This window comes from Staurois parvus, unplaced genomic scaffold, assembly GCF_062004578.1.
Source record: "Staurois parvus isolate SC_StPar_1 unplaced genomic scaffold, SC_StPar_1.0 ptg000070l, whole genome shotgun sequence".
Lineage (NCBI taxonomy): Eukaryota > Metazoa > Chordata > Amphibia > Anura > Ranidae > Staurois > Staurois parvus.
Window position 1 is genome coordinate 4,714,828 of NW_028317866.1, and position 26,137 is coordinate 4,740,964.

Consider the following 26,137-nt stretch of genomic DNA (forward strand, 5'->3'; position numbering starts at 1 on the left):
GGCTGAACTGCTGTAATACTGACACTCAGTGGCTGAATATCTCCTTGCCATGGGAACTCTGCCATACTGAAGTCTCTATCTGCTCAACCCAGCTCTGATGAAGAAGGGAGCACCCTTCGAAACGCGTTAGCCTTCACCCCCCCCTTTTTGATTTACCTGTAACCCTGTTGGATTATGGTTACTTATGCCTGTTATACCATCACTTTGTGAGTATATTTCCTTAATAATAAAATTAGTCACTATTTATTGAGGTAATGCGCAAGGTTTGTGCGCTCTTTCTTTCATCTTCTTCTACAGTAATATGTTCCAAGGCCCTGCCTCTTTGTCAAGCCTGCCTGCTGTGGAGATGCAAAGCCTGAACTTGTCTTTGAGTAAAGTAAAGCAGCAGTGGACTGATCTTCCAGGTCCTTTCAACCTTGCTTAAACCTGCTTCCTGGGCTCAGGAAGTAGGCTGGATGGCGCCCTGGAACACTGCATATGACAGAATTCTCCTGGGTCCAGTGCACTCATTCTTGCTTTGCATCTGACAGCACGATGGTGAACTTCAAACTCAGGGGAACTTTAGCACATCGATCTGTTGATACTTTGTATGCCCTAGGATGCTTACCTTGATGTGAGTAAGATATTGTTTTATTTTTCCATTAAAATGACTCCATTTTTAACATATTTCTGTGCCCCATTTGCCTGATTTCTATTAAAATTAACGCAAATGCATATTAATGTCTTTTGACATGCTATACACATTTAAAAAAAAAAAACCTTGGACTTCCAGATTTAGGCTATATTATGTGGTGCAGTTTTAATCATTACTGCTAAAATATGTGAACAATATTTGCAATAAATCCACTAAGAATTGACTCTGACTTTTTTTTGTCTCTTTAGTGGTTAAACTCGTTGCCCTCAAGCAGACAGAGCTTTAATATCATATATGGAGAATGTCCTTACTGCAGCAAGGTAAGCTCATCTCTGTGTTAATATGAGCTTCCATGTTTATCCTCCATGCAACAAAAAAAAAAAAAGGGGGTGGGGGAAGGGGCACCAAAGATTAACCCTTTTTTGTGGTAAAAAAAAAAATCACATATTTGCCTATTCAATAAATTGGTATATGCAGCAATTTGCTAATGCCTGCTTCCAAAGCAGAAGTCAGTTTCTTACAGTGATCATTGATTGATATGTGAACTATTCACATATTGTTTTTGTGCGTCATTTTACTATTGCTGTAAAACCACTGGCTTCTTCTGGTTCACTTTTTATTTAAAGTTTTGTACTCTCTCCAAAAAATGGGGAGGGGGGGGGGGGGTCTGATTTCATAAATGGTGTCATCCTTCCATTAGAATTCCATTGGGCTGCAACAGGGAAAATGAATCTGTTGGAGACTGCCACTGAAGTGAGCTCCCTCCCCAGCCACTGTGCTTATCACACTGACAGGTGTATGGCCCAGGTGGTTTTTAGTGTGGTGGGTAGAGCCTGATGGGCAACTGAGAAACTAGTTCTCTATCAGGCCCACCTTGCTATGTGTGTTGTCATCATAGCAAGGGGTGGATCCATAGTTGCTCTACAGTCTGAAATTGGCTTTCAAATCTGCCCACTACCCTCCCCTGTCAAGGGGTGGATCCATATTTGCTCTACAATCTGAAATTGGCTTTCAAATCTGCCCACTACCCTCCACTGTCAATCAAAATGTAAAGCAGACCTGATGGAGAACTATTCTCTCAGATTCACCCAACAGGTGCTGTGGAGGCTAGTTCCTCATCAAGTCTACCCCCCCCAATGACTCAAGTAATTTCCCAGATATGAACATTGCTATATTTGGGTAATGAGATCACCAGTATCCCCGGCCCCTTCGTTTACGTTCAGCTGTGGGCCAGGGAATCTTCTGGCCGGTAGCTGGATGGGGCTGGGCAGAGAGCCTGGTGCAGAAAGCTGTCGCATTATTGACCATTTCCCAGCACAGACATGCCGCACTCTGAGCACTGGCATACCTCTGTACACCAGCCCAGAACTGCTTTCAATTACAGCCAGTTTCCTAATGTGTGTACTGGTGCTAATACTTTTAGAATCTGTTGCTGTCTGTAGCTTCTTGTCAGTAAGTGTAACTTTTTTGTTTGTTTGCTTTGGCTAAAATAATAAAAGGTGTGCCAGGTTTTTACTTCTGCTTCAGGTATCATTGGGAGCTTTTCCCTCACATCCAATCTGATGACTATTACACTGGATATAAAAAGTCTACACACCCCTGTTAAAATGTCAGATTTCTGTGATATAAAAAAAATGGGACACAGTTAAATCATTTCAGAACTTTTTCCACCTTTTAATGTGACCTAAAACCTGTACAACTCAGTTGAACAACAAACTGAAATCTTTTAGGTGGAGGGAAGTAAAACTAAAATAATATGGTTGCATAAGTGTGCACACCCTTAAACTAATACTTTGTTGAAGCACCTTTTGATTTGATTCCAGCACTCAGTCTTTTTGGGTATGAGCCTATCAGCATGGCACATCTTGACTTGGCAATATTTGTCCACTCTTCCTTGCAAAAACACTCCAAATCTGTCATTGCGAGGGCATCTCCTGTGCACAGCCCTCTTCAGATCAACCCAAAGATTTTCGATCGGATTCAGGTCGTGGCCATTCCAAAACTTTAATCTTCTGGTGAAGCCCTTCCTTTGTTGATTTGGATGTATGCTTTGGGTTGTTGTAATGCTGAAAGGTGAAGTTCCTCTTCATGTTCAGCTTTCTAGCAGAAGCCTGAAGGGTTTGGGCCAATTAGGGGTGCACCGAAATTTCAGTGGCCGAAAACACCCCTATTAGCAGTTGGCCTATTTGAAAATAAGTACCGATACAGGTGCCGAAAATAACCCCGCCACCACTCACCCCTGCTGCCACCACCCGGTAGTTCTCAGCCTTACCTGAGAAACCACCAAATGATCTTGGCGCTGGGCATAGAGATAAGTGAAGGAAAGATGGCCTCCACTCATCTCTATGTTCTTAGAGGAACAGGGCAATGTCACTTCCGGTTCCGGCACCTTGTAAACAAGGCCATTTTTTTTTTTTTTCTTACAGCACTAGATCAATGCTTTTTTTGATCTAATGCTTTACCTTGGTTCTTATTGACCCCATATCTCTATATAAAGAGGACCTGTCACTATTTCTATCACAAGGGATGCATGCATTCCTTGTGATAGGAATACAAGTGATTCCATTTTTTTTTTTTTTAAAGAGAAAGTGCAAAACAAAATAAAGAAATGTTTAAATTTTTTTTTTTAAAAGTGCCCCCGTGCTCACACATAGTGGTGAACGCATACACAGGCCACACCCCCATATGTAAATGGTGCAGAGCAAGAGCAATAATTATAGCACTAGATCTTCTCTGCAACTTTACACTGGTAAGCTGTAGAAATTTTTAAAGCATCACTCATGGAGATTTTTAAGTACCATAGATTGACGCCATTCCATGAGCGTGTGCAATTTTTTAAGCATGACATGTTTGGTATCTATTTATTCAGCATAACATCTTTCATAGTTTAATTATTAAAAAAATCCCCACAATATATATCCCGATATCTTTTGTAAAGTGTATTGTTTTCCAAAAAACGTATATACATTTTTAAAAACTGTCAATTTTGGTTTTGGTTTTTGGCCAAGTGCATCCTGAATTTTCGGTTTTGACACCAGAATTTTAATTTCGGTGCACCACTAGTGCCAATCTTGACTGGTATTTGGAACTGTTCATAATACCCTCTACCTTGACTAAGGCCCTAATTCCAGCTGAAGAAAAACAGCCCCAAAGCATGATGGTGCCTCCACCATGCTTCACTGTGGGTATGGTGTTCTTTTGGTGATGTGTAGTGTTGTTTTTGCGCCAAACATATCTTTTGGAATTATGGGGAAAAAGTTCAACCTTGTTTTTATCAGACCATAACACATTTTCCCACATGTTTTTGGAAGACTTCAGATGTTGTTTTTGCAAAATTTAGCCGGGCTTGGATGTTTTTCTTCATAAGAAAAGGCTTCCGTCTTGCCACTCTACCCCATAGCCCAGACATATGAATTATACAGGAGATTGTTGTCTCATGCACCACACAGCTAGTAGTTTCCAGATATTGCTGCAGCTCCTTTAATGTTGCTGTAGGCCTCTTGGCAGCCTCCCAGACCAGTTTTCTTTTTGTCTTTTTATCATTTTTGGAGGAACGTCCAGTTCTTGGTAATATCACTGTTGCGCCATATTTTCTCCACTTGATGATGACTTCCTTCACTGTGTTCCATGATATATCTAATGTCTTGGAAATTCTTTTGTACCCTTCTCCTGACTGATACCTTTTAACAATGAGATCCCTCTGATGCTTTGGAAGCTCTCTGCGGACCATGGCTTTTGCTGTAGGATGTAACTAAGAAAATGTCAGGAAAAACCTATTAGAACAGCTGAACTTTATTTGGGGTTAATCAAATGCACTTTAAATGATGGCAGGTGTACACTGACTCCTATTTAACATGATTTTGAATGTGATTGCTTATTTATGAACACAGCTACAGCCCCAGTTATAAGAGGGTGTGCACACTTATGCAACCACATTATTTCATTTTTTTATGTTTACTTCCCCCCCTACCCCTAAACCAGTGGTGGGCAACCTTTTTTTTTCAACTGAGCCAAATCTCGCCAAAACCACGATTGAAATTTATTTTGAGAGCCACATTTTTAAAACTGAAAATACATCCCCCATATAGTAATTCATCCCCCATAGTAATTCATTCCCCATATTGTGTCAATTCACTTACCTTTGCTTCACGCGTTCTTCTCGCTGTGTTCCCGCGCAGTTCTGGTCTTCAGGGCGGACTGTGAGAGGAGAGGAGTTCGTCACGCTGCCCCGCCTACATCCTGACAGCTGCAGAGTCCTGACTTTTGGGGCGGCCGCCCGAGAGGAGGGAGGGGAGCGGGCGCCCGGCACACAGAAGAGCCGCATTTAAGTTTGTATAGAGCCGCATGTGGCTCGCGAGCCGCGGCTTGCCGACCACTGCCCTAAACAATTTAAGTTTGTCTTTCATTTGAGTTGTACAGTTTATTGATCATATAAAAGGTGGGAAAATTTCTGAAATTATTTATCTTTGTCATTTTTTTTTTTTACATCACCTGACATTTTAACAGGGGTGTGTAGATTTTTCTATCCACTGCATGTCAGTGGGACAAGAAGTGAAGGGAAATTCCAGCAGGGACAAAGCATGTTTTATTGGTGACTGTGGGGGTTGTTTATTACCACTGCAAAATCTAGTGTAGCTCTGCATAGAAACCAACCAGCTTCCAGGTTTTATTGTCAAAGCTTAATTGAACAAGCTGAAGTTAGAAGCTGACTGGCTACTATACACATCTGCACCAGATTCTGAGTGCACCAGTTTTAGTAAATCTCCCCCTTTGCCCTTATTCTAGGATTCCCCTCACTTCATGCCATGGTGACCTTTTTATTGCAGGTTTCCTGATGGTGACAACAGTGGACCCTGCCTGCAAAATGCATGTTAAATTGGCCATTTGTAGTCTCCATTGGGAGACAGGGTTAGATCGTAGAAACACAGTTGGGAGACAGGGACAAACCATTATCAGCCCAAGACAGAAAGTGTCTGGAAAAAAAATCTTTTATTATTAGCAGGATCACCATGGTTTATTTAATGAAAGTTGCAGATTTAAGAATATTAAAATTAACACTGACATGTTAAAGCGTATATCATATTTTAGTTAGTGTTTACATATGCTTTAAACCGTGGGTGCCCAACCTGTGGCCCTCCAGCTGTTATGGAACTACAAGTCCCATCATGCCTCTGCATGAGGCTGACCGTTACAAGCATGACTCCCAAAGGCAACTTGTAGTTCCACACCAGCTGGAGGGCCACAAGTTGAGCACCCATGCTTTAAACAGTAACGATAGATAGATAGATAGATAGATAGATAGATAGATAGATAGATACTGATCATTTTCATGTGTGTAAAAAATGCAATACATGTTCCTTCACTTTTTTTTTAGTTCAGTATGGTTGTATACATTGGTATTTAATAGTAAAGTGCATGAAAGTTAGCTCTGCATTCCTGTTCAAATAATTGTTCTTGTTTTGTAGCCTATCACTCTGAAGCTGCTTAACAAAGCATTCTGAATCTCCATTCGGCCGGATAAGGAGGACACATTGAATTGTTTGTTACAAGCCATATATTGCACAGTAGATCATTAGTAAAAGGACTGGAATTGCAAGTCCATATTTATAGATGTCTTTCCAATCCTGGTGCTGAGAATTGGGGTCCTCTAAAGGAACTTCCTTTTCTTCCCAGTAGGTCTTGCCTTTCCAATCCTGCTGCTGAGAATATGGGTCCTCTAAAGAAATGTCCCTTCTTTCCCAGTAGGCTTTGTCTTTTTGACAGATTGGTTTTCCACTGACAGCAAGTTTGTAGTTTTGTGCAATGTGACCATTGACTGTTCCCTGAATAAAAATAAAATAGTTAACAAATGTACAGAGTTATATTTATGTAAAATGTTTACACTGCATTAAAGTTGTTCCAATACTGTGCAAGTAGTGCTGGCCTCATTATTGAAAGTATATGAACAAAGGACCTACGTGCCCATTAATTGTCAAACGTTACATTGTACACATTAAATAGGAGACTTTTAGAACTAGATTTGCTATGATCTCAGGCTTTCATGCACAAGAGCTCTTTAACCACTTGCCCTCCAGAGGATTTACCCCCCTTCCTGACCAGGCCATTTTTTTGTATTACGGCACTGTGTTACTTTAACTGACAATTGCGCGGTCATGCAACGCTGCACCCAAATTAAATGTACGTCCTTTTTTCCCCACAAATTGAGATTTCTTTTGGTGGTATTTGATGGCCTGTATGTTTATTTTTTGTGCTATAAAAAAAAAAAAAAAACGATTTTGAGGAAAAAAAAACGTATTTTTGACTTTTTGCTATTAAACATATCCAGTAAAAAAAAAAAAAAATCTAATTTAGTCATAAATTTAGGCCAAAATGTATTCTGCTCCATGTCTTTGCTAAAAAAAAATACCAATAAGTGTAAATTAATTGGTTTACATGAAAGTTATAGCGTTTACAAATGGCGGTATATACCCTGGGATTTTTTTTTTTATTAGTAATGGCGGTGATCAGTGACTTATAGGGGGACTGACTTGGTGTCACTGACATTCCCAGTAACACCAATACAGTGATCAGTGCTTAAAAAAAAAAAAAAAAAAAAAAAGCACTGACACTGTACTAATGGCACTGGGCAAGAAGGGGTTAACATGAGGGGCGATCAAAAGATTAATTGTGTGCTGTTTTACAATGTGCTGTGTCCCTGTGCTTCACTGTAATCATATTACTGTTATTTTGTTTTGAATACTTTGCACATTTCTTTTAGGTTTATGTATTGTCACAGCAATATGTTTGTTTAATGAGCGCTACCCTTTTCTTTTTATTTTTGTTATCACCTTTAGTAGAGGGTGGGGTGTTAGTTGCTTTATTGTTGGATTTTATTTTTGTTTGGCGCTGTTCCTACTTACCATATTTTTCACTCCATAAGACGTGTTTTTTCTCTCCCTCAAAAAGGGGGGAAAATGTTAGTGCGTCTTATGGAGCGAATATGGAGCAGCCGGTCTGTATTTCCACTGTGTCAGAATACCGGGCCGGCCGCTCAGCTGTTCTCTGCAACAGGACCTTACCTGTTCCTCAGTCCAGTGCCGTGCAGTCTTCCCACGCCGGCATCTTTAGTGTGGGCACCCGGCTGTGACAGCCGGGTGACCACTGTGCATGCGCGAGAAGCGCTGCGCTTTGTGAATGGCCCGGCATCTTCTGGGACACATGACAGGTCCCAGAAGATGTTTGGCCATTCACAAGCACAGCGCTTCTCGCACATGCGCAGTGGGCACCCGGCTGTCACAGCCAGGTGCTCACACTATAGGGAGGACAACTTGGTGGAAGTGGGAGCGGGTACCTGTCAAATTCAGGTACCCGCTCACCCTTCCTCCTCGAAGGTCCACAGTCTCTTGGTCATCCTCTGTACTGTCTGCGCTCTCTGGTCAGCTCCTGTACTGTGTCCGCAGTCTCTGGTCAGCTCCTGTACTGTGTCCGCAGTCTCTGGTCAGCTCCTGTACTGTGTCCGCAGTCTCTGGTCATCCCCTGTACTGCATCCGCAGTCTCTGGTCATCTCCTGTACTATGTCTGCAGTCCATTGGTTCAGAATTTTTTTTTTTTTCACATCTAAAACCTACGTGCGTCTTATGGTCAGGTGCGTCTTATGGAGCGAAAAATACGGTATATATTTTGGCATGGACATGCAGTTTTGTATCTCTCTGCACAGCAGAGAAGGGCAACCAAACTGATACAAGGCTGTGAAAATGTGGAATAGACTCCCTCAAGAGTTGGTTCTGGCCAGGTCAGTGGATTGCTTCAAAAAAAAGGCCTGGATTGTTTTTAGATACACAAAATATAACTGGATACTAACATTTATAAGTAAAGTTGATTCAGGGAATATCAGATTCCCTCTCGGGGGATTAGAAAGGAATTTTTTTTCCCAGCAACAAATATTGGATCATGCTTTGCTGGGGTTTTTTTTGCCTTCCTCTGGACCAACTGTGGGTATAGGATTATAACTTTTTTTTTTTTCTTTCTTTTCTTTATGGTTGAACTGGATGAACTTGTCTTTTTTCAGCCAGACTAACTATGTAACTATGCTAACCTCATTCTTGAAACCCTTCAAACCTGTTGGGGATTTCAATTGTCTGACCTCACTCACAACGTGGCCTTTCTTGCTATCAACTCAGTGAAAAGTCTCCGAGTTAGCAGCCTTATCCTGTACAGACCAATTCCTGATGTTATAAGGTTGTCCTGAACACCTCTTTTCTTCCTAATGTAGCTCTCATTCTACCTGTATCAGGACATTGTTTTACTCAAAACATCCCAAAGAAAATGCATCTTTATTGTATCAACTCGGTACAGGCCATGAGAGTCTACCACTAGAGCATCTTTTTGGCAATAAGATTCCTTCTGTCTTTCCCAAAGGTTCCTGCAGGGGCTTCTTGCTTTACCTTCGCTGGGTGGATTAGAAGAGTCATCGGTCAAAAGGATAGAGCTCCTCCATTCCTTGTAAAGGTGCACCAGATCATTTAGTGCTTAATGGGCATCTGTCTCTCAGCTTACCAAGGCTGCCACCTGTACACTTACTGTATAGTTATGAAAATAGAATTTTTGACCTATCAGTAAAATTCTTTTCTTTCAGGACAGAGGTCCCTTCCTCTCTATTCCTTATGATCTCCCTATTGCTTGCTATAAACCGGGAGTGGTTATATACAGGATATTCCTGCAGCTTCTTTGCCAATGTCCAATCACCTGAAAGTAGCTGCATATACCCAATGGTGAAACCTATGATTATGTGTCCTGTATTTCAAGAAAATGATTTTACTAGTAAGTTTTAAAAAAATCCTACTTTTAGAGGGGACGGGGGCTAGCTAGCCCATGCAAATAGAATTTTGTTATCTAATATAAAACATTTGCAGCACAGTTAAATAAAATATACATTGCACATTTTTGCTTCATTATACTTACATTTGGTTCATGAATACCAACAGCTTCTGCATGCATTTCCATTGGACTTCTTGTTTTTACATTGCTAGATTTTCTGTAGTCGTCATTGCTAACAAAATGTGTCTGATATTCACCATGGACATCGAACAAGTCCAATCCTCTTGTTTTCCTAACCTGTTGAATACAACTTTGAGGAAATATATTTCCAACCTTTAAAGAAAAAGCAGATTTAACAAAAACTCCAAACATCTATTTTTCAGCATGTTTGGCATGTTAGGAACATTTTAAACTATAGAGTTCTGTTATGTGCAATTGTTATGCACACTCCATAGCCAGGAGAAGAACAAATTAAATTATGTAAAATACCAGTTCTTAGTTTGCATTCATTCTATAGCATATTGCGAATGCATACATAATCACATGTTTTTGTGTTTACAAAATGTGCACAAAACTCTGTCACACTTACAGTGCCATTCATTGTTAATAGCAACCCAAGCAGTCGTGCACTTTTTATGCAACAAACATGACAAAATACGCAGTTTAAAAAACCACACAAAGCTTGATGCCTTAAAAAAAAATGTGCATGAACTACTTCGCCACATTTTTCTCACATAGGGCAGCTTTGTAGAAATTATGGGGGTAGTGCAAAAAAAAAAAAAAAAACTCTGCATGGGGTCTTATTGCAGGAGACCATATCTCCCAGATGTGAGTACACCCCTCACATTTTTGTAAATATTGTAAGTGTTACAAGGTCTCAGGTGTGAATGGGAAGCAGGTGTGTTAAATTTGGTGTTATAGATCTCTTTCATACTGGTCACTTGAAGTTCAACATGGCAACTCTCTGAGGATCTGAAAAAAAGAATTGTTGCTCTACATAAAGATGGCTTAAGCGATAAGAAGATTGCCAAGACCCTGAAACTGAGCTGCAGCACGGTGGCCAAAACTATACAGCAGTTTAACAGGACAGGTTCCACTCCGAATAGTCCTCACCATGGTTGACCAAAGACATTGAGTGCACGTGCTCAGCATCATATCCAGAGGTTGTCTTTGGGAAATAGACATATGAGTGCTGCCAGCATTGCTGCAGAGGTTGAAGGGGGGGGAGTCCGCCTGTCCGTGCTCAGACCATACGCCGCACACTGCATCAAATTGGTCTGCATGGCTGTCGTCCCAGAAAGAAGCCTCTTCTAAAGATGATGCACAAGAAAGCCCGCAAACAATTTGCTGAAGACAAGCAGACTAAGGACATGATTACTGGAACCATGTCCTGTGGTCTGATGAGACCAAGATAAACTTATTTGGTTCAGATGGTGTCAAGCGTGTGTGGCGGCAACCAGGTGAGGAGTACAAAGACAAGTGTGTCTTGCCTGCAGTCAAGCATGGTGGTGGGAGTGTCATGGTCTGGGGCTGCATGAGTGTTTCCGGCACTGGGGAGCGACTGCTCATTGAGGGAACCATGAATGCCAACATGTACTGTGACATACTAAAGCAGAGCATGATCCCCTGGGCTGCAGGGCAGTATTCCAACATAATGTCCCCAAACACACCTCCAAGACTACCACTGCCTTGCTAAAGAAGCTGAGGGTAAAGGTGATGGACTGGCCAAGCATGTCTCCAGACCTAAACCCTATTGAGCATATGTGGGGCATCCTCAATGGAAGGTGGAGGAGCGCAAGGTCTCTAACATCCACCAGCTCCGTGATGTCGTCATGGAGGAGTGGAAGAGGACTCCAGTGGCAACCTGTGAAGCTCTGGTGAACTCCATGCCCAAGAGGGTTAAGGCAGTGCTGGAAAATAATGGTGGCCACACAAAATATTGACACTTTGGGCTCAATTTGGACATTTTCACTTAGGGGTGTACTCACTTTTGTTGCCAGTGGTTTAGACATTAATGGCTCCGTGAGGAGTTATTTTGAGGGGACAGCAAATTTACACTGTTATACAAGCTGTACACTCACTACTTTACATTGTAGCAAAGTGTCATTTTTTCAATGTTGTCACATGAAAAGATATAAATGTGAGGGGTGTACTCCCTACTGTGAGATACTGTATATTTGTTTACAATGTCTAAAGCAGCATCAACTAAAACCACAAATATCCTCCTCTTATTCATTCAGAGTTCCTGCTCCACTTCCTTCAGCCCTATAGTCTCATTCTTTACACTGTAGGAGATGGAGTAAATATCTTGCAATAAAGTAAAATGAAGAAAAGGATAAAAGAAAAAAAACCCTTTTATTGGTTGTGGCAAAGGGGCAGAGCTGAGAACTCTATTGCATAGATCTTGTTGACTGAACCACAAAAGATAGACAAAGCCGGTACCATGATTAAAGCCCACCACAATCTATACATATATGTTACTTGAACACAATCTACCTTTGGTGTTTTCTGTAACTGACTGGGTTTCGGTGAATTAAAGCTTTTCGGCTGTATGGTGTGGTCTTCTCCATCAGTCTTCTTATATGCTTTTGGCTTTAGCTCTTCATCAGTCTCCTTATATGCTTTTGGCTTTAGCTCTTCAATCTATGTACACAATATATTTACAGATTAGGTTTGAAACAAAATTAGAAATGTCCAAAACAGAGGGTTTTTTTTAAACTATGATAGCAATCAAATACTACACCCTATCTAGTGTATGTTAAGATAAAAGGAACTTTTTTCTTTTTGTATTTTTCATTGAAGTGCATAATATATATAATAAACCTCAACCGATATTAAAAAAGGCTTAAAAGGGAACCTGTCAGTAAAGACAAATGGAGGCTGCCATTGCTGACTTCTCTTCAGTCTTGTTTTTCCACTTAGTCAAAGGCCAGGAACAAGCATGCAGGCAGTGAATGTCAGAATACCTGATATACACATATTTGTGCAGGTCACTGAATCATCAAGAAGTAAACAAAGAGGATAAATGAGACTAGACTGCACCTGTGAAATTGAGACAGCAGGTTTATGTCCCTTGTATAAAGTTTTTGTTCAGGAAAAACAAATAATGAAGAATAAAACACAAACATTCCACCAGTTTCTATAGGTAACGTCATCACTGCTATTCCAACAGCTAAATAGTAGGTTTACTGTGTTAAATTTGTGATTCTGTGCAGCAAATCTTGAGGATAAATCTTCTGCAAAGTTAGACAGGTGTGGCATATCCAATATCCACATCTGTGTTTTTGTTAGCTTTCACATACATTATTGTCACGTTTAACCATTAGCCGCCCGGCCTATAGCCGTTTGGTGGCCGCAAAAATGCTCTAGCTTTCCGGGTGTACGCCATTTGGCGTCCTCCCGCACATGCGCGGTTGCAGAGCCACGCAGCGGCGCGATCTGTCACCGGCCGTGTACCTCGGACACGGCCGATGACAGATCTGAGTACCGGCCCCGTTGCCCGTACCCTGTGACCTGCTGTGAACAATCACAGCAGGTCACATGACAGTTGTATACAATGGATGGCTTCATTCATGCCATCCATTGTATACTAGTGCCTAGCTGTGAATGGTCACAGCAGGTCACATGCACATGTCATGTGATTAGCTGTGGCAAAATCACAGCTAAGCACAAAAAAAAAAAAAAAACCTGAATGAATCGATTTCATTCAGGTAAATGCTTGCTTATAGCAAAGTAATTCTTTGCTATAAGCAAATTGTGTAAAAAAAAATAAAATACTGATCACTTCCCCAAAGTAGTACAATGTTACTATGGTAACGTTGTACTACTTTGGTCATAGTAAAATATGAAAAAAAAACTTAAAAAAAATTTAAAAAATAATAAAAAAATAAAAAAATATATATATTTTTTTTTTTTTCATACTGTCACCAGTCGGTGTCCCTGTTCACCGCCATGCCAGTTATATGATGACGCTGTACTGCACTGGTGACAATTTTTAAAATTTTTTCATTTTCCGAAAAATGACAAAAAAAATACAACTTCAAAAAACTCGCCATTCCTCTTATGAAGTACGTCAGACTGTCTACTCTGCAAAAAGGGGTCATTTGGGGATATCTGTACTGTTCTGACATTCTTGGACCTCAAGAAATTAGATTGGCCGTCAGTACTTCAGGATTGATCAATATTCAGATCTATACCATAGTTTGTAAACTCTATAACTTTCCTACAAACTAAAAAATACATCCTAATTTGGGTTATTTTCACCAAAGACATGTAGCAGAATGCATTTTGGCCTAAATTTCTGAAGAACAATTATTTATTTGTAAACTTTTATAACAGAAACAAAGAAAAACATGTTTTTTTTTCAAAATTTTTGGTCTTTTTTTGTTAATTTAGCAAAAAATAAAAACCCCAGCGGTGATTAAATACCACCAAAAGAAAGCTCTAGTTGTGTGAAGAACATTATAAAATTTTAGTTTGGGTACAATGTTGTATGACCGCGCAATTGTCATTCAAAGTGTGAGAGCGCTGAAACCTGAAAAATGGCCTGGGCAGGAAGGTGTAAAATTGCCCGGTATTGAAATGGTTAAACAGGACGAGGAAGGTGAGCATCGGTGTATGTATGCCTGTGTGTTTCTACTGAAAACAAAATGACCACATTGGTGGGGAAAACACACATCTTTATCTGTTGCTCTCATTCAGACTAGCTATGGTTAACCACTGAATTCAGACTCAATATCTTAGAAAAAAAAAACCAGCATCAACTTATGATAATTAACCAATTGCATACTGGGCCTTTTTGCCCTCTTATTGCCCAGGCCAATTTTCACCTTTCAGCGCTGCTTCACTTTAAATGACAATTGCGTGGTCATGCAACACTACCCATATGAAATGTTTTCTCTTTTTCTCTCTTTTTTTTCACACAAATGGAGAGTTTTTTGGTGGTATTTAATCACCACTGGGTTTTTTTATTTTATGCGCTTTAAACGAAAAAAGACAGAACATTTAAAAAAAAAATGTGCTTTCCTTTCTTCCTGTTATAGCATTTTGCAAGTAAATAATCTTTCCACACAAATTTAGACCAGATCATGCCAGAGTGCGGTCTTGGGTGGACATCATGTGACATCCTCCTAGGATAATAGAGTTCCTGCTAGGCTGTCATCATACAGTAGGCTTGGTGGGAAGGCGTTAAAATGGTTGTAAACCCCAGACATGAAATATAAACAAAGCATATCCCTCTATAAGGAGCCTGCACAGCATTGCACCCGTGATCAGCAGATCATGGGTGCAATCTCAGGCTCCTGCAGACTCTTAGCATAGGTATCTGCCCGCATCTCATAAAGGCAGGCAGTTACTGAATTGCAGGAAGATCAATGGACTAGGAGAGTGCTCACCAGCTCCCTTGTATTGAGAACTAGAAGCTGTCAGCCGTAAAAAGGCTGATGGTTCCTGTAGGCATTTACTCGCAGAACTCTGTGAATGAATGGCAAGGCCATGTGGGTGGAGCCCCACAAGGCCATGTTCTCAAATTGTGATAGCAGGTGTGAGGAGAGGATCCCCTGCCTGCTGTCACAAGGAAGAGAATTTTGGGGAGCGGCTGCAGATGTGGGACATGTTCCAAAGGTGAACTTATCCTTTAAGAGCATTAAATGTCATTTCAGTCTACTTCTTTCTTCTGCTATCTCCATGAATCCCTTCTGACAAGTTTTCCTAACACCGAGAGAAAAAAGGGTGAAAGGGGAGGGATCTCCAGCACACAGTCTGTGATTGACAACCTTAGGTCTGTTGCTGTGTGAAGGGGGTCCCTTCCCTTCCCTTCAAATAGCTCTGAGTTCTCCTTAGTGAGCTCTGGAGTGTGTAATTTCAGCTCCCCGCCCCCCGTTTTCTGGAATCTCAGACAATGCTGTAGATAAACAGGTACAACTTATGGAGGAGATGTTGTTTCATCACTGGGTATATGCAAAGGTTTACAATCACTTTAATCACCTTTGACCTAAAGGATCAGAGGCATTCTGCAATACTATACTTCCATCTAGAGCTTTTCAGACAGAAATGGGTCTCCCTGAGAGTCATGGGGACCAAGTAGAAGGGGCTACAAAGATCTCAATATAAGATTGCAAAGTCAAATTTTGGTAACAGTGGGTGTGGCTTAAAAAGGTAAACAAACCCTGAGCCTACGCTGCTCTTTGGGTCAAGACTGTGTAAAGCACAGAGTTAAGGAATCAAGATTAAGTAATGTTAAGAGTTCAGGGATCAGGATTATGTAATGACCACAGTGGCCATTGGTATTCTGACAACAGGCAGTGGGTGGATCTATAAAATTTGTAAATTAAAAAAAAAACAGACTAAAGTACACCCAAATCACAATATCAGTACACAAAGGGTTAACTACATAAGCAAAGGTGCTAGATCCACAAACTGGGCTTCCTCAAGAAAGACCCAGGGGTAATACACTCTAGGCAGCTAGCTTTTCACATTTCATATATGTATGAAAGGAAGCATTATATAAAGGCATAACAATAAAATATAGTACATGCACAAGATCTCCCCACAATCCCTATATCTAGGCAAACTCTCAACTACTACTTGTACACATTTGATGAGAATAGGGAGGAGATCCAGGCTAAAAGTACAGCAATTAATATTCAACACACATGGATGGACACCAGAAAAACAAACTTCAATTGGCATGTGGAAACTCTGAATCAGGTGGTGGAGAGAATCACAATGTTTTGGAGTAAAAACTCATTTATCAAGTGATATCAACCACAAGATTGGAAAGAGGAGGAAGCAGTGCCAGCAAACATGCAGCTCTGCTACCCAGTGTACAGAGACGGCATTCTGCCTGTCTTTGTACGCCAACTTACAGTTGGTCTTACCTCCAGCTTCAATATCTATGAAGGTAATGATTTGATTTGGTACAGTAATGGCACCACTTTGTATAAAAAAACACCTGATTCTGGTGCATGGGCGGCAATCCACAAAACTTAATGAGAACCGAGGGTAAAGGAAAAGTTCACCTATGGAAATGTTACATGTTCCACATGTTTTAGGGTGAAATATTTAACACGTTCCCACCCCTGCAGCTCTCCCCCAGATTCCCCCCTTTCCTGTGACAGCAAGCTGAGGATCTTCTCTCTGCACCAACTCTTATCATTTAAAAAGAGTGCAGTTATGTGAGGCTTCACCCACACCACTGCGTCATTTATTCACAGAGTTCTGCGAATAAATGCCTACAAGTATTGCCAGCCTTTGCAGCTGATGACTTGTAGTTCCCAATAAACTACGAGGGCGCTGATGTGTGCTCTTGTAGTCTATTGAGCTTCCTAGACTGAAGTAACTGACCGTATCAGAGGTACGGGCAGACAGCTACACGGATAGTCAGACATTTTAAGCTCCGAGGAGCAGGGCCCTCCTATCCCTCTTGTATTCAACTGTATTGTTGCTGTACTGTCTCCTGTTATATTGTAAAGCGCTGAGCAAACTGTTGGCGCTATATAAATCCTGTATAATAATAATTTCAACCGCGATCTGTTGATCGCAACTGCAATGCTTTCCAAGCTCCTAAGAAAAGAAAAAAAAAAGTAAATGCACTTTTTTATCTGCAAAAAAAAATGTATTTATTATTATTTTTTAAAGGTGAACCTATGTAAAGCTGAACTGCAGGCAGATATAAAAAGGAACAAATAATGCAGATCTGCATTCATTAACCACTTGCCGTCCGCCTGCTGTTTATAAACGGCAGGACGGTGGCACTCCAGGGGCGGGTTGCCGTTCATAAACGGCACCCGCCATTTCTAGCTGTGCGCGCTCCATTGGACACAGTGAAACACCGATCGTCGGACGGGACCTCTGTACGAGGTCCCGATCATGTGATCACTGATAGGGCAATCAGTGATCACATGCAAAGTAGTAAGCAAGATGTCACTTGTGACATCATTGCTTACTACGTGTGAAATCTGTAAATGATCACAGAGGTCACATGGTACAAGGCTATTCACAACAGCCTTGTACCATGTGACAAGCTGTGACCAATCACAACTCACTCAGTATTTCTCAATGGCTGCAAGAATGCAGAGAGAAAGAGAAATGATTGCTTTTACATCCTATATGGGTGTAAAAGCAATCACTGTAAAAAAAAAAAAAAATCTTCATCACCCCCCCACAAGTAGTACAGTGTCACTATGGTGACACTGTACTGCTAGGATGACAGTATGTAAAAAAATAATAATAATAATATAAAAAAAATAAAAATGTAAAAAATAGTTTAAAAATTATATTTTTGGTTATAAACTAATTTGGCTTTTTTTACTAAAAAGATAATGGAATACATTTCGGCCAAGATTTATGATGAAAGATTATTTATTTGCAAAATTTTATAAGAAAAACACTTTTTCAAAATTTTTGGACATTTTCATTTACATAGCAAAAAAAAAAAAAAATCCCAGCGGTGATTAAATACCACCAAAATAAAGCTTTATCTGTCTCAAAAAAATGGTACAAAATTCATATGGGTATAGTGTTGCATGACCGCGCAATTGTCATTCAAAGTGTGATAGCGCTGAAAGCTGAAAATTGCCCTGGACAGGAAGGGGGTAAAAGTGTCCGGACAGGAAGTGGTTAATACAGCAAAGTGGTTGTAATCTCTAAAGGCTTTCTATTTTAATGCATTCAATTAATTAAGGTAACAACTTTCCACTATCTGTTCCCCCCCCCTCCCCCTCCCTAACACTTGCCTGACTCCTTCATCAGTCCAGCACTATGCACAGCTGCAGGTCTCTCTCTGCTCTCACAGGCTTTTCTGAGACCAGGGAGAGCCATTGGCTCCTGTTGCTGTCAGTCAAATCCTGTGAAGAGTGAACAGGGAGGCGAGGCTGATCAGAACACACACAGCCTGGCTCAGGAATGCACCCACAAGTATGCCTCCTTAGCACACTGCTTGCTATGGGGGCACACGAAGGAAAAAAATCATGATAGAAGGAAGTCTCCTGAATTAAACCAAAAACTAACCAGTATGTCATCCATTTTTTTCTTCAGTTAAATATAGAAGTACTTTGGTTGTAGATGGGTTGATATAACTTCCCAGAGGAAATCACTTTATATAGTGAGCTAAGCTGTAGGACAAAAGGGAGCTATCGCAAAAAATATTGAGTAAAGCTCCATTTTAAATTATTAAATTTTAGGTAGGGTTGAATTAACTGACTAGACTGACCACTTCTTTATTCAAAAAGCGAAGATTTAAAAGCAAAACTACACTGTATCTGAGCACCACAAACTGAAAACGATATTTAATTACATCTCTATGCTTTATTTTGTTGGGAGATTACTTTGAAAAAACACACCCCCCCCTGAATTTTGTGGCTGCAGTTATCTTGAGTAAGGTAAAATGAACAATGCAGCATTTAATTCCTGGAATTCATCTGCCCTTAGCTCAGGCATACAGGTAGAAGGAAGTGCTTGGCTGAAAGGCTACTCCTTCAGATGAAAGAATGAAAATTGCCCATAAAGACTCCTGAGATGTATGACATAATTGTAGCCTAGGCCAGAAACCAGGAAGCAACTGAAGAGATGTAAAAAAAAAAAAAATTGAAAACAATATAATATTCCTTCCTGTCTATTTATTAAGGCTAGCAGTATAAGGATTATAATAGTTAATGTTGATTGAGAGAGTTTAGTTCCGCTTTAACTCCTTCCCGCCACTTGCACGCATATATGCAGCCTCTCGGAGGGTGGACCTTAACACCAAAAGGCCGCATATATGCGTACCAAAAAAAAAAAAGAACTGTGCAGATAGCGTGCTCTCAGGACGGTTCCTGGCAGCTAATAGAAAACAAGAAGCAATCAGGAGCTTTCCAATCATGTGACAGCCAATCACGGCAGACACATGATTACAAACCCCACCCCCGGCATCTGAAACCCCCTTAAAGCACCGGGAGGCGCATGCGCCAAGGGATTCAGTTAGGAAGTCTGTAAATGCACAGAATAAATAGGACACAAATAAGCCTATCAATTATATTAATGATAAAAAGCTGTATATAACAAGTTATGAAAAGGGGATTTGAGAACCTCAAAAAAAAGAAATCTCAGCTGTACTAAAACTACAAAAAAAAAAAAGACTCCGTTCCTGTGCTAGGTTACATTTCCTCCACTTCAACAAAATGTTTAACAATATTGGTTGTATTCCATATCCAGTTTTACATGCCTTGTGACTCTATTGGACTTTGTGTCCCCTGCTACAATAAAATGTAATTGTATCATAAGAGAAAGGTGACAATCGGGAGATCATGCAAAAATGACATATTCTCAATGGTGGCTAATTAGCCATGCAAAAACCTCCTCAAACAGATATTCATTTCTATTAGGAATGATTACTATGCAAGCCTACAGATGTCAATACCACAGTCATTCAAATTCTTCTTCCCCTACTAATTGAAGGTTGTAAAGCTCCAGTGCCAAGGTTTCTTTCCAAAGAGCTAATTTATGACTAGGAGGATATTTTATGTCTTCAGTCTAAGCAGCTTAAAACACAGCAAATCAGAACCATCTGTGTACTGATGCTTGAATCACCGTTTATCTATCAGCCCATCATTCTTCTTGGTTTGCACCCTGCATTCTTGGCTGCTGTGCACTATCCCGTGGCCAAATTTCATAAGATATATTAAAAATTTAAGGCATCTTGACCCTTCCACATTGCAAGTGCGCTGGATGAAAAAAGTCGTCCTTCTGCACAAGATATGTTTGAAAAAGGTCACTGGCTCAGGCTTTTAATTATGCTAAGCAGAAATGACAAAAAAGAGCGTAACACTACATTCAGTTTTTTCAGCGAGGATGGAAAATGCTATTTTACACTCTAAGTAAATGTTTATATTAAAGAGGGCCAACTATAACCGCTATTTGCAACTCAAAGGGCCACAAAGCATAACCCTCAATACAATTACAGTACATAAACAGAAATGATGGTCTTTTCTATGGAAAAATATAGTGTTGCCATGCCACTGCCAGAGAAGTGCAGATGTCACTTAAAACTACGGTGCCTTCAAAAGTATTCATACCCCTTGAAATTTTCCACATTTTGTCATGGTACAACCAAAAACGTAAAATGTATTTTATTGGGATTTTATGTGATAGACCAACATGAAGTGGCACATAATTGTGGAGTGGAAGGAAAATGATAAATGATTTTCAACATTTTTTACAAATAAATATCTGAAAAATGTGATGTGCATTTGTATTCAGCCCCCCTGAATCAATACTCTGTATAACCACCTTTTGCTGCAATTACAGCTGCAAGTCTTTTTGGGGATGTCTCTACCAGCTTTGCACATCTAGAGAGTGACATTTTTGCTCATTCTTTTTTGCAAAATAGCTCAAGCTCTGTCAGATTGGATGGAGAGCATTTGTGAACAGCAATTTTCAATTCTTGCCACACATTCTCAATTGGACTTAGGTCTGGTCATTGACTGGGCCATTCTAACACATGAATATCCTTTGATCTAAACCATTCCATTGTAACTCTGGCTGTATGTTTAGGGCCATTGTCCTGCTCCTCCACCCCAGTCTCAAGTCTTTTGCAGACTCTAACAGGTTTTCTTCTAAGATTGCCCTGTATTTGGCTCCATCCATCTTCCTATCAACTCTGACCAGCTTCCTTTTCCCTGTTGAAGAAAAGTGTCCCCATAACATGATGCTGCCACCACCATCTTTCACAGTGGAGATGGTGTGTTCAGGGTGATGTGTACGGTTAGTTTTCCACCACACAGAGTGTTTTGCTTTTAGGCCAAAAAATTAAATTTTGGTCTCATCTGACCAGAACACCTTCTTCCGCGTATTTGCTGTGTTCCCCACATGGCTTCTAGAAAACTGCAAATGGGACTTCTTATGGCCTTCTTTCAACAATGGCTTTCTTCTTGCCACTATTCCATAAAGGTCAGATTTGTGGGGTACACAACTAATTGTCAGGGAAAACAGAGAATGCCCAGGTGCACATTTATGTGCTAATGCCAATTACCTAACAGGCGTGCACACCTGCCACCAAACTGGCACCAGGGGGGCTATTTAAACCGCTACCACACTAGGATTCCTTGCCTTCTGGTCTACCACATTCAATTATCTGCTGTCTGTTGTATCCTGATCCTGTTGCCGACCTGACCTGTCTTGGCTTCGCTTGAACTGCGCCTGCACCGACCCAGCTTACCCTTTGACTACACCTCTGCCTGTTCCCCTGCTATCTTCCTATGGTTGCTGACTTCTTGCCTGAACTTCGACTATCCTTTGCCTGCTCCCTGTACCTGATCCGCCTGATAGATCCCGACCCAGCTTGTCTGACTCCGCTACTTCTCCAGCCTGTGACTACCACTTGCTACCTACTGTCTGCAGTTACCATATTCCTGCTAGAACCTACCAGCCGCTGCTCCTGCTGACCTGCATCCTCTGCTCACCCGGACTACCCACCTGTTAGCTGACATTGCAGACTTGCCAGACACTCTTACCACTCCTGGCTCTTGTGCCTTCTGTTTGCTCTATCAGGGGCACCGAGCAGGAGGTGTAAGAGGATGCCCTCATCTTCACATCAGGCTCCCCCACCAGGTACATGACACTAATAGTTGTCCTGTGGACAGATTCTCCCATCTGAGCTGTGGATCTCTGCAGCTCCTCCAGAGTTACTATGGGCCACTTGGCTGCTTCTCTGATTAATGTTCTCCTTGCCCGGCCTGTCAGTTTGGGTAGACGGCCATGTAGATTTGCAGTTGTGCCATACTCTTTCCATTTTTGGATGATGGATTGGACAGTGTTCTGTGAGATGTTCAAAGCGTGGGATATATTTTTATAGCCTAACCCTGCTTTAAACTTCTCCACAATTTTATCCCTGACCTATCTGGTGTGTTCCTTGGCCTTCATGATGCTGTTTTTTCACTAATGTTCTCTAACAAACCTCTGAGGGCTTCACAGAACAACTGTATTTATATTGAGATTAAATTACACATAGGTGGACTCTATTTACTAATTAGGTGACTTCAGAAGGCAGGTGGTTCTAACAGATTTTAGTTAGGGGTATCAGAGTAAAGGGGGCTGAATACAAATGCATGCAACACTTTTCAGATATTTATTTGTAAAAACTTTTGAAAACCAGTTATCATTTTCCGTCCACTTCACAATTATGTGCTACTTTGTGTTGGTCTAATACTTAAATCCCAATAAAATACATTTACGTTTCTGGTTGTAACATGACAAAATATGGAAAATTTCAAGGGGTTTGAATACTTTTTCAAAGCACTGTATAAACATAACTTTATGACCACTCGCCTAATATGCAGTAGGTCCCCCTTTTGATGCCAAAACAGCTCTGAGCCATTGAGGCATGGATGCCATTAGACCTCTATATTCTATGGTATCTGGCACCAAGCCATCAGTATAAGACTCTTTAAGTCCTGTAAGTTGCGAGGTGAGGCCTCCAAGATCTGACTTGTTTTTCCTGCACATCCCACAGACGCTCAATTGGATTGAGATTTGGAGAATTTGAAGGCCAGATCAAGACCTCAAACGCGTTGTGTTCCTCAAACCATTTTGCAGTGTGGCAGGGCACATTATCCTGTTGATGCCACTGTCATTAGGGAATATAGCTTCCATGAAAGGGTGCACTTGGTCAGGAACAATGTTTAGGTAGATGGTACGTGTCAAATAACAGCCACATGAATGATAGGACCCAATGTTTCCCAGTAGAACCTTGTCCAGAGCATCATACTGCCTCCACGTTATTTAAAACTTCATACTAAAAAACAGTCAAACAATCCAAATTTGTGTTACTTACCATTATGACAATGACAGTAAAGTATATTCTGTGGTCAGCATTTAAATCATATCTTCATTTCCACATTGAACTTCAAGATCATTCAAATCAATAGGTGTAAGCTACAAATAATTGAAGTTTAAAAGCTTATATTTTGAAGAATTCCACACATTTATTTCTTTGAATGCAGTGCCAGGAGCCATAGTCACTACAGGAAGCAACCCACATTGCAGGCAGAATGGTATCATGGGATTTATAGTTCTTTGAGATAGAAAGTAAACTAAAGGAATGAGCAGAGGAGAAGCCATAAAGCGTACAAGAATCCAGGAAGTTGTGGGAAAAAATGGCCAGCAGACAGGAGTGCTCATTAATTCACCATGCTCAGATTCAGGCACAAGCTCCCTAAACTCTTTTTCCAACAACTCCCTAGATTCTTTGAAATGACCAGGGAAGAGAAGTGTTTTTGCTTTCCTTCCTCAGCAGCCCAGAGAGGCCACACACAGGTTGCTGAGCATGTGATCTGCAGCAAGGTAAGTAGCCCTCCATTCTCAGAACCAACAGGCTGGCAGTCATGCCAGAGCCTAATAGTACACAGCTTCTCCAGGAGGCCCAGCTACTGTGGGGAGAACCTCCCAGATAGCTATCAGAGTATGCCAGTTCCAGTAGCACGCCCCCATTTCTTCAGGAATTCGATCATTCCAGCTTTTCACCTATGTTACCTGAGCTATCCTGGACTGGACTTTTCTGAAAGGAAAATTGCAAAAAGTTGTTTGTGTTCTGGACTGTTTTACTGAAATAGCAATTCTCAGCTAGACTCTATATTACAGAGCCTATGCTATACAGACACATTACCATGAGTGAGCCACAGAGACATTGCTGCAGAGAGTCTATATGCAGCTTTTAAAATCTATTTTCTGTTTTTCCACAGTGTATCCATGCTCTTTGCCATCCTGACTGTTTTGTATTACTGATTCTTACTTTGCACTGTATAGCAAACTGCAAGAGACAGTTACTCCCTCTCAGATCATCTGGCTAATAACCCGTCCTGATACAGTGCCAAAACAGTCTGCATTTTAATAAAGGTCTGCAAAATGCAAGCCACAGTGTGGAGTAATACAGCGGTGTATAGCAAAGAGCTATATCCACTCTCTATTATAAATGGGCCCCATTCAGTAATGCTATATATATATAGTAGTATGAGTTGAAGGTCACACTGCTGTACATTGAGCAAATCCACGTAAGCAGAACAGTGCCAGGTGCAATACCTAAAGCACCAGAATCCATCTTGTGCTACTCTGATATGAGTTACTGTTTTTTATGCCTACAGTACTTTAAAACACTTTGAGAGGGGGCATATCCAGCCGGCAAGGAAGATGGCTGCTGGATCCGGGGCTCCTGTTGTCTCCCTTCTCACAGCGACTAATGCAGCAACTAGGGGAGATTCCTATCACCTGCTTCTTCTTCCTCTGCCCCTCTGGACCGCACCTGCACTATGTCCAAGGGGAGGAAACAGTCCAAATAGCCTGAATGCCTCTCTGACTTCTACTTGGCAGTGGGACACAGAGGGAAGCAAGATGGCGCCAGCCCCAATCCCAGTGCACTGCCACACCACGATGCGGCCTCACAGCGAAGCGAGCAGAGACTGGAGCCACACGGGAACCTGGGTGAGTGTTCCCCTCCTGATACACCTACCACCCGCAACCCAGCTCAACCTAAACAGTGCAGGGAGGATGACCCTAACAAGCAGCAGCCTGTTTTCCCCTCAGAATCCTCAGAGAACATTATGGATGAGCATCCTATTGAGGAATTTCCTGCTAATGATCAGCCTATATCAGAGACTATAATGAAAAATATGTTACTCTCTATGAAAAGATCTCTACTGACAGATTTTTAGATATGTTTGCCTCTCTTAAAGAACACTGTACAATTACATGAAGATTGTACAGCCACAAAACAAAACCCAGTAACCTCAGATGAGTTTGCAGGGATCTCTCTATACACAGACCTATTGCAACAAACTGCGATCAATTGAAAGAAACTTGCACCACTAACAATAGCCTTATGGAACTATAATGCTCCCTACAGATGGGGATTCTCCATGAAACTAATTGTCACATGGAATGGTAAACAAATTCCAATATACAGTGTGGAAAACGGTTTTCAACTGCTCAAGCAATAGCATTTACTCCCCACTGGAGCCCAGCTTGATAATCCTACCCCACCTGAGAGATTGGACACAAATTGGTCCTAGGAGCATAGATGTCACCTTTAAGGACACCGTTATCTCCCCACTATGGCTGAATAACATTTCTAGTGAGAAGCAAGGAGCTCACACGCTTATTTCCTCTTACAGAAGGTATCCAAGATACTACTCATTTTTGCCCCCAGTTACAAGCAGCTCAGCTGCCCATTTTCCCTGTATTTCGATACAGGGTTTTTCTTAATATGTATCATTTTCTCCTCCTTTTGCTACCCCTCCTGATTTTCAAAGCAGCTCAGCATCTTCCGTGGAAACTCCAAGATTATATCCTTTGCCCAATAATCTCTCATGGACTTGCAAGAAGAACCAAATACCATAATTCTGAAGCTGGGACTATCTCTCATCGTAATCACCAACATTCTCCACTACTTATGGACCACCCTACTCAAAGCCCTTTTACCCTCTACTACTCCAGTTACGATTATGACCTCTAGCAGCAAAATACTACAGCAATGTCGCCTCATCTAGCATGCCGCTGAAAATAACGTCCCTAAACGCTAAGGGCCTCAACAGTCCCTTCAAACGGAGCATTCTTCTAAAGGAAACCCACTCCTTAAAAGCAGATGTTTTGATAGTTCAAGAGACTCACTTTGCGGCTTCCAATTCCCCTACCTATCGTTCCAACACTACTCTAATTTATAAATGGCTAACGGTAAAGAAA

General features: G+C 41.1%; 2 protein-coding genes across 9 annotated transcripts in view; one reads left to right on the forward strand and one right to left on the reverse strand.

Moving 5' to 3' along the window:
* The window catches only part of FANCL (FA complementation group L), a 139,185-nt gene extending 132,644 nt beyond the window's left edge, over positions 1–6,541 (forward strand). For all 4 annotated transcript variants that reach the window (XM_089669222.1, XM_089669223.1, XM_089669225.1 and 1 more), the window contains 2 exons: positions 883–954; positions 6,100–6,541. In XM_089669222.1, the coding sequence (XP_089525348.1) occupies positions 883–954; positions 6,100–6,135 (108 nt within the window). In that variant the 3' untranslated portion in view covers positions 6,136–6,541. The remainder of the gene's footprint in view (positions 1–882; positions 955–6,099) is intronic.
* The window catches only part of VRK2 (VRK serine/threonine kinase 2), a 130,907-nt gene continuing 110,374 nt past the window's right edge, over positions 5,605–26,137 (reverse strand). For 2 of the 5 annotated variants that reach the window (XM_089669217.1, XM_089669218.1), the window contains exons 12-14: positions 11,927–12,073; positions 9,575–9,763; positions 5,605–6,456 (exon numbers count right to left, since the gene is read on the reverse strand). In XM_089669217.1, coding sequence (XP_089525343.1) covers positions 6,178–6,456; positions 9,575–9,763; positions 11,927–12,073 — 615 coding nt within the window. In that variant the 3' untranslated portion in view covers positions 5,605–6,177. The remainder of the gene's footprint in view (positions 6,457–9,574; positions 9,764–11,926; positions 12,074–26,137) is intronic. The other 3 variants (XM_089669221.1, XM_089669220.1, XM_089669219.1) reach the window with 3 other exon arrangements.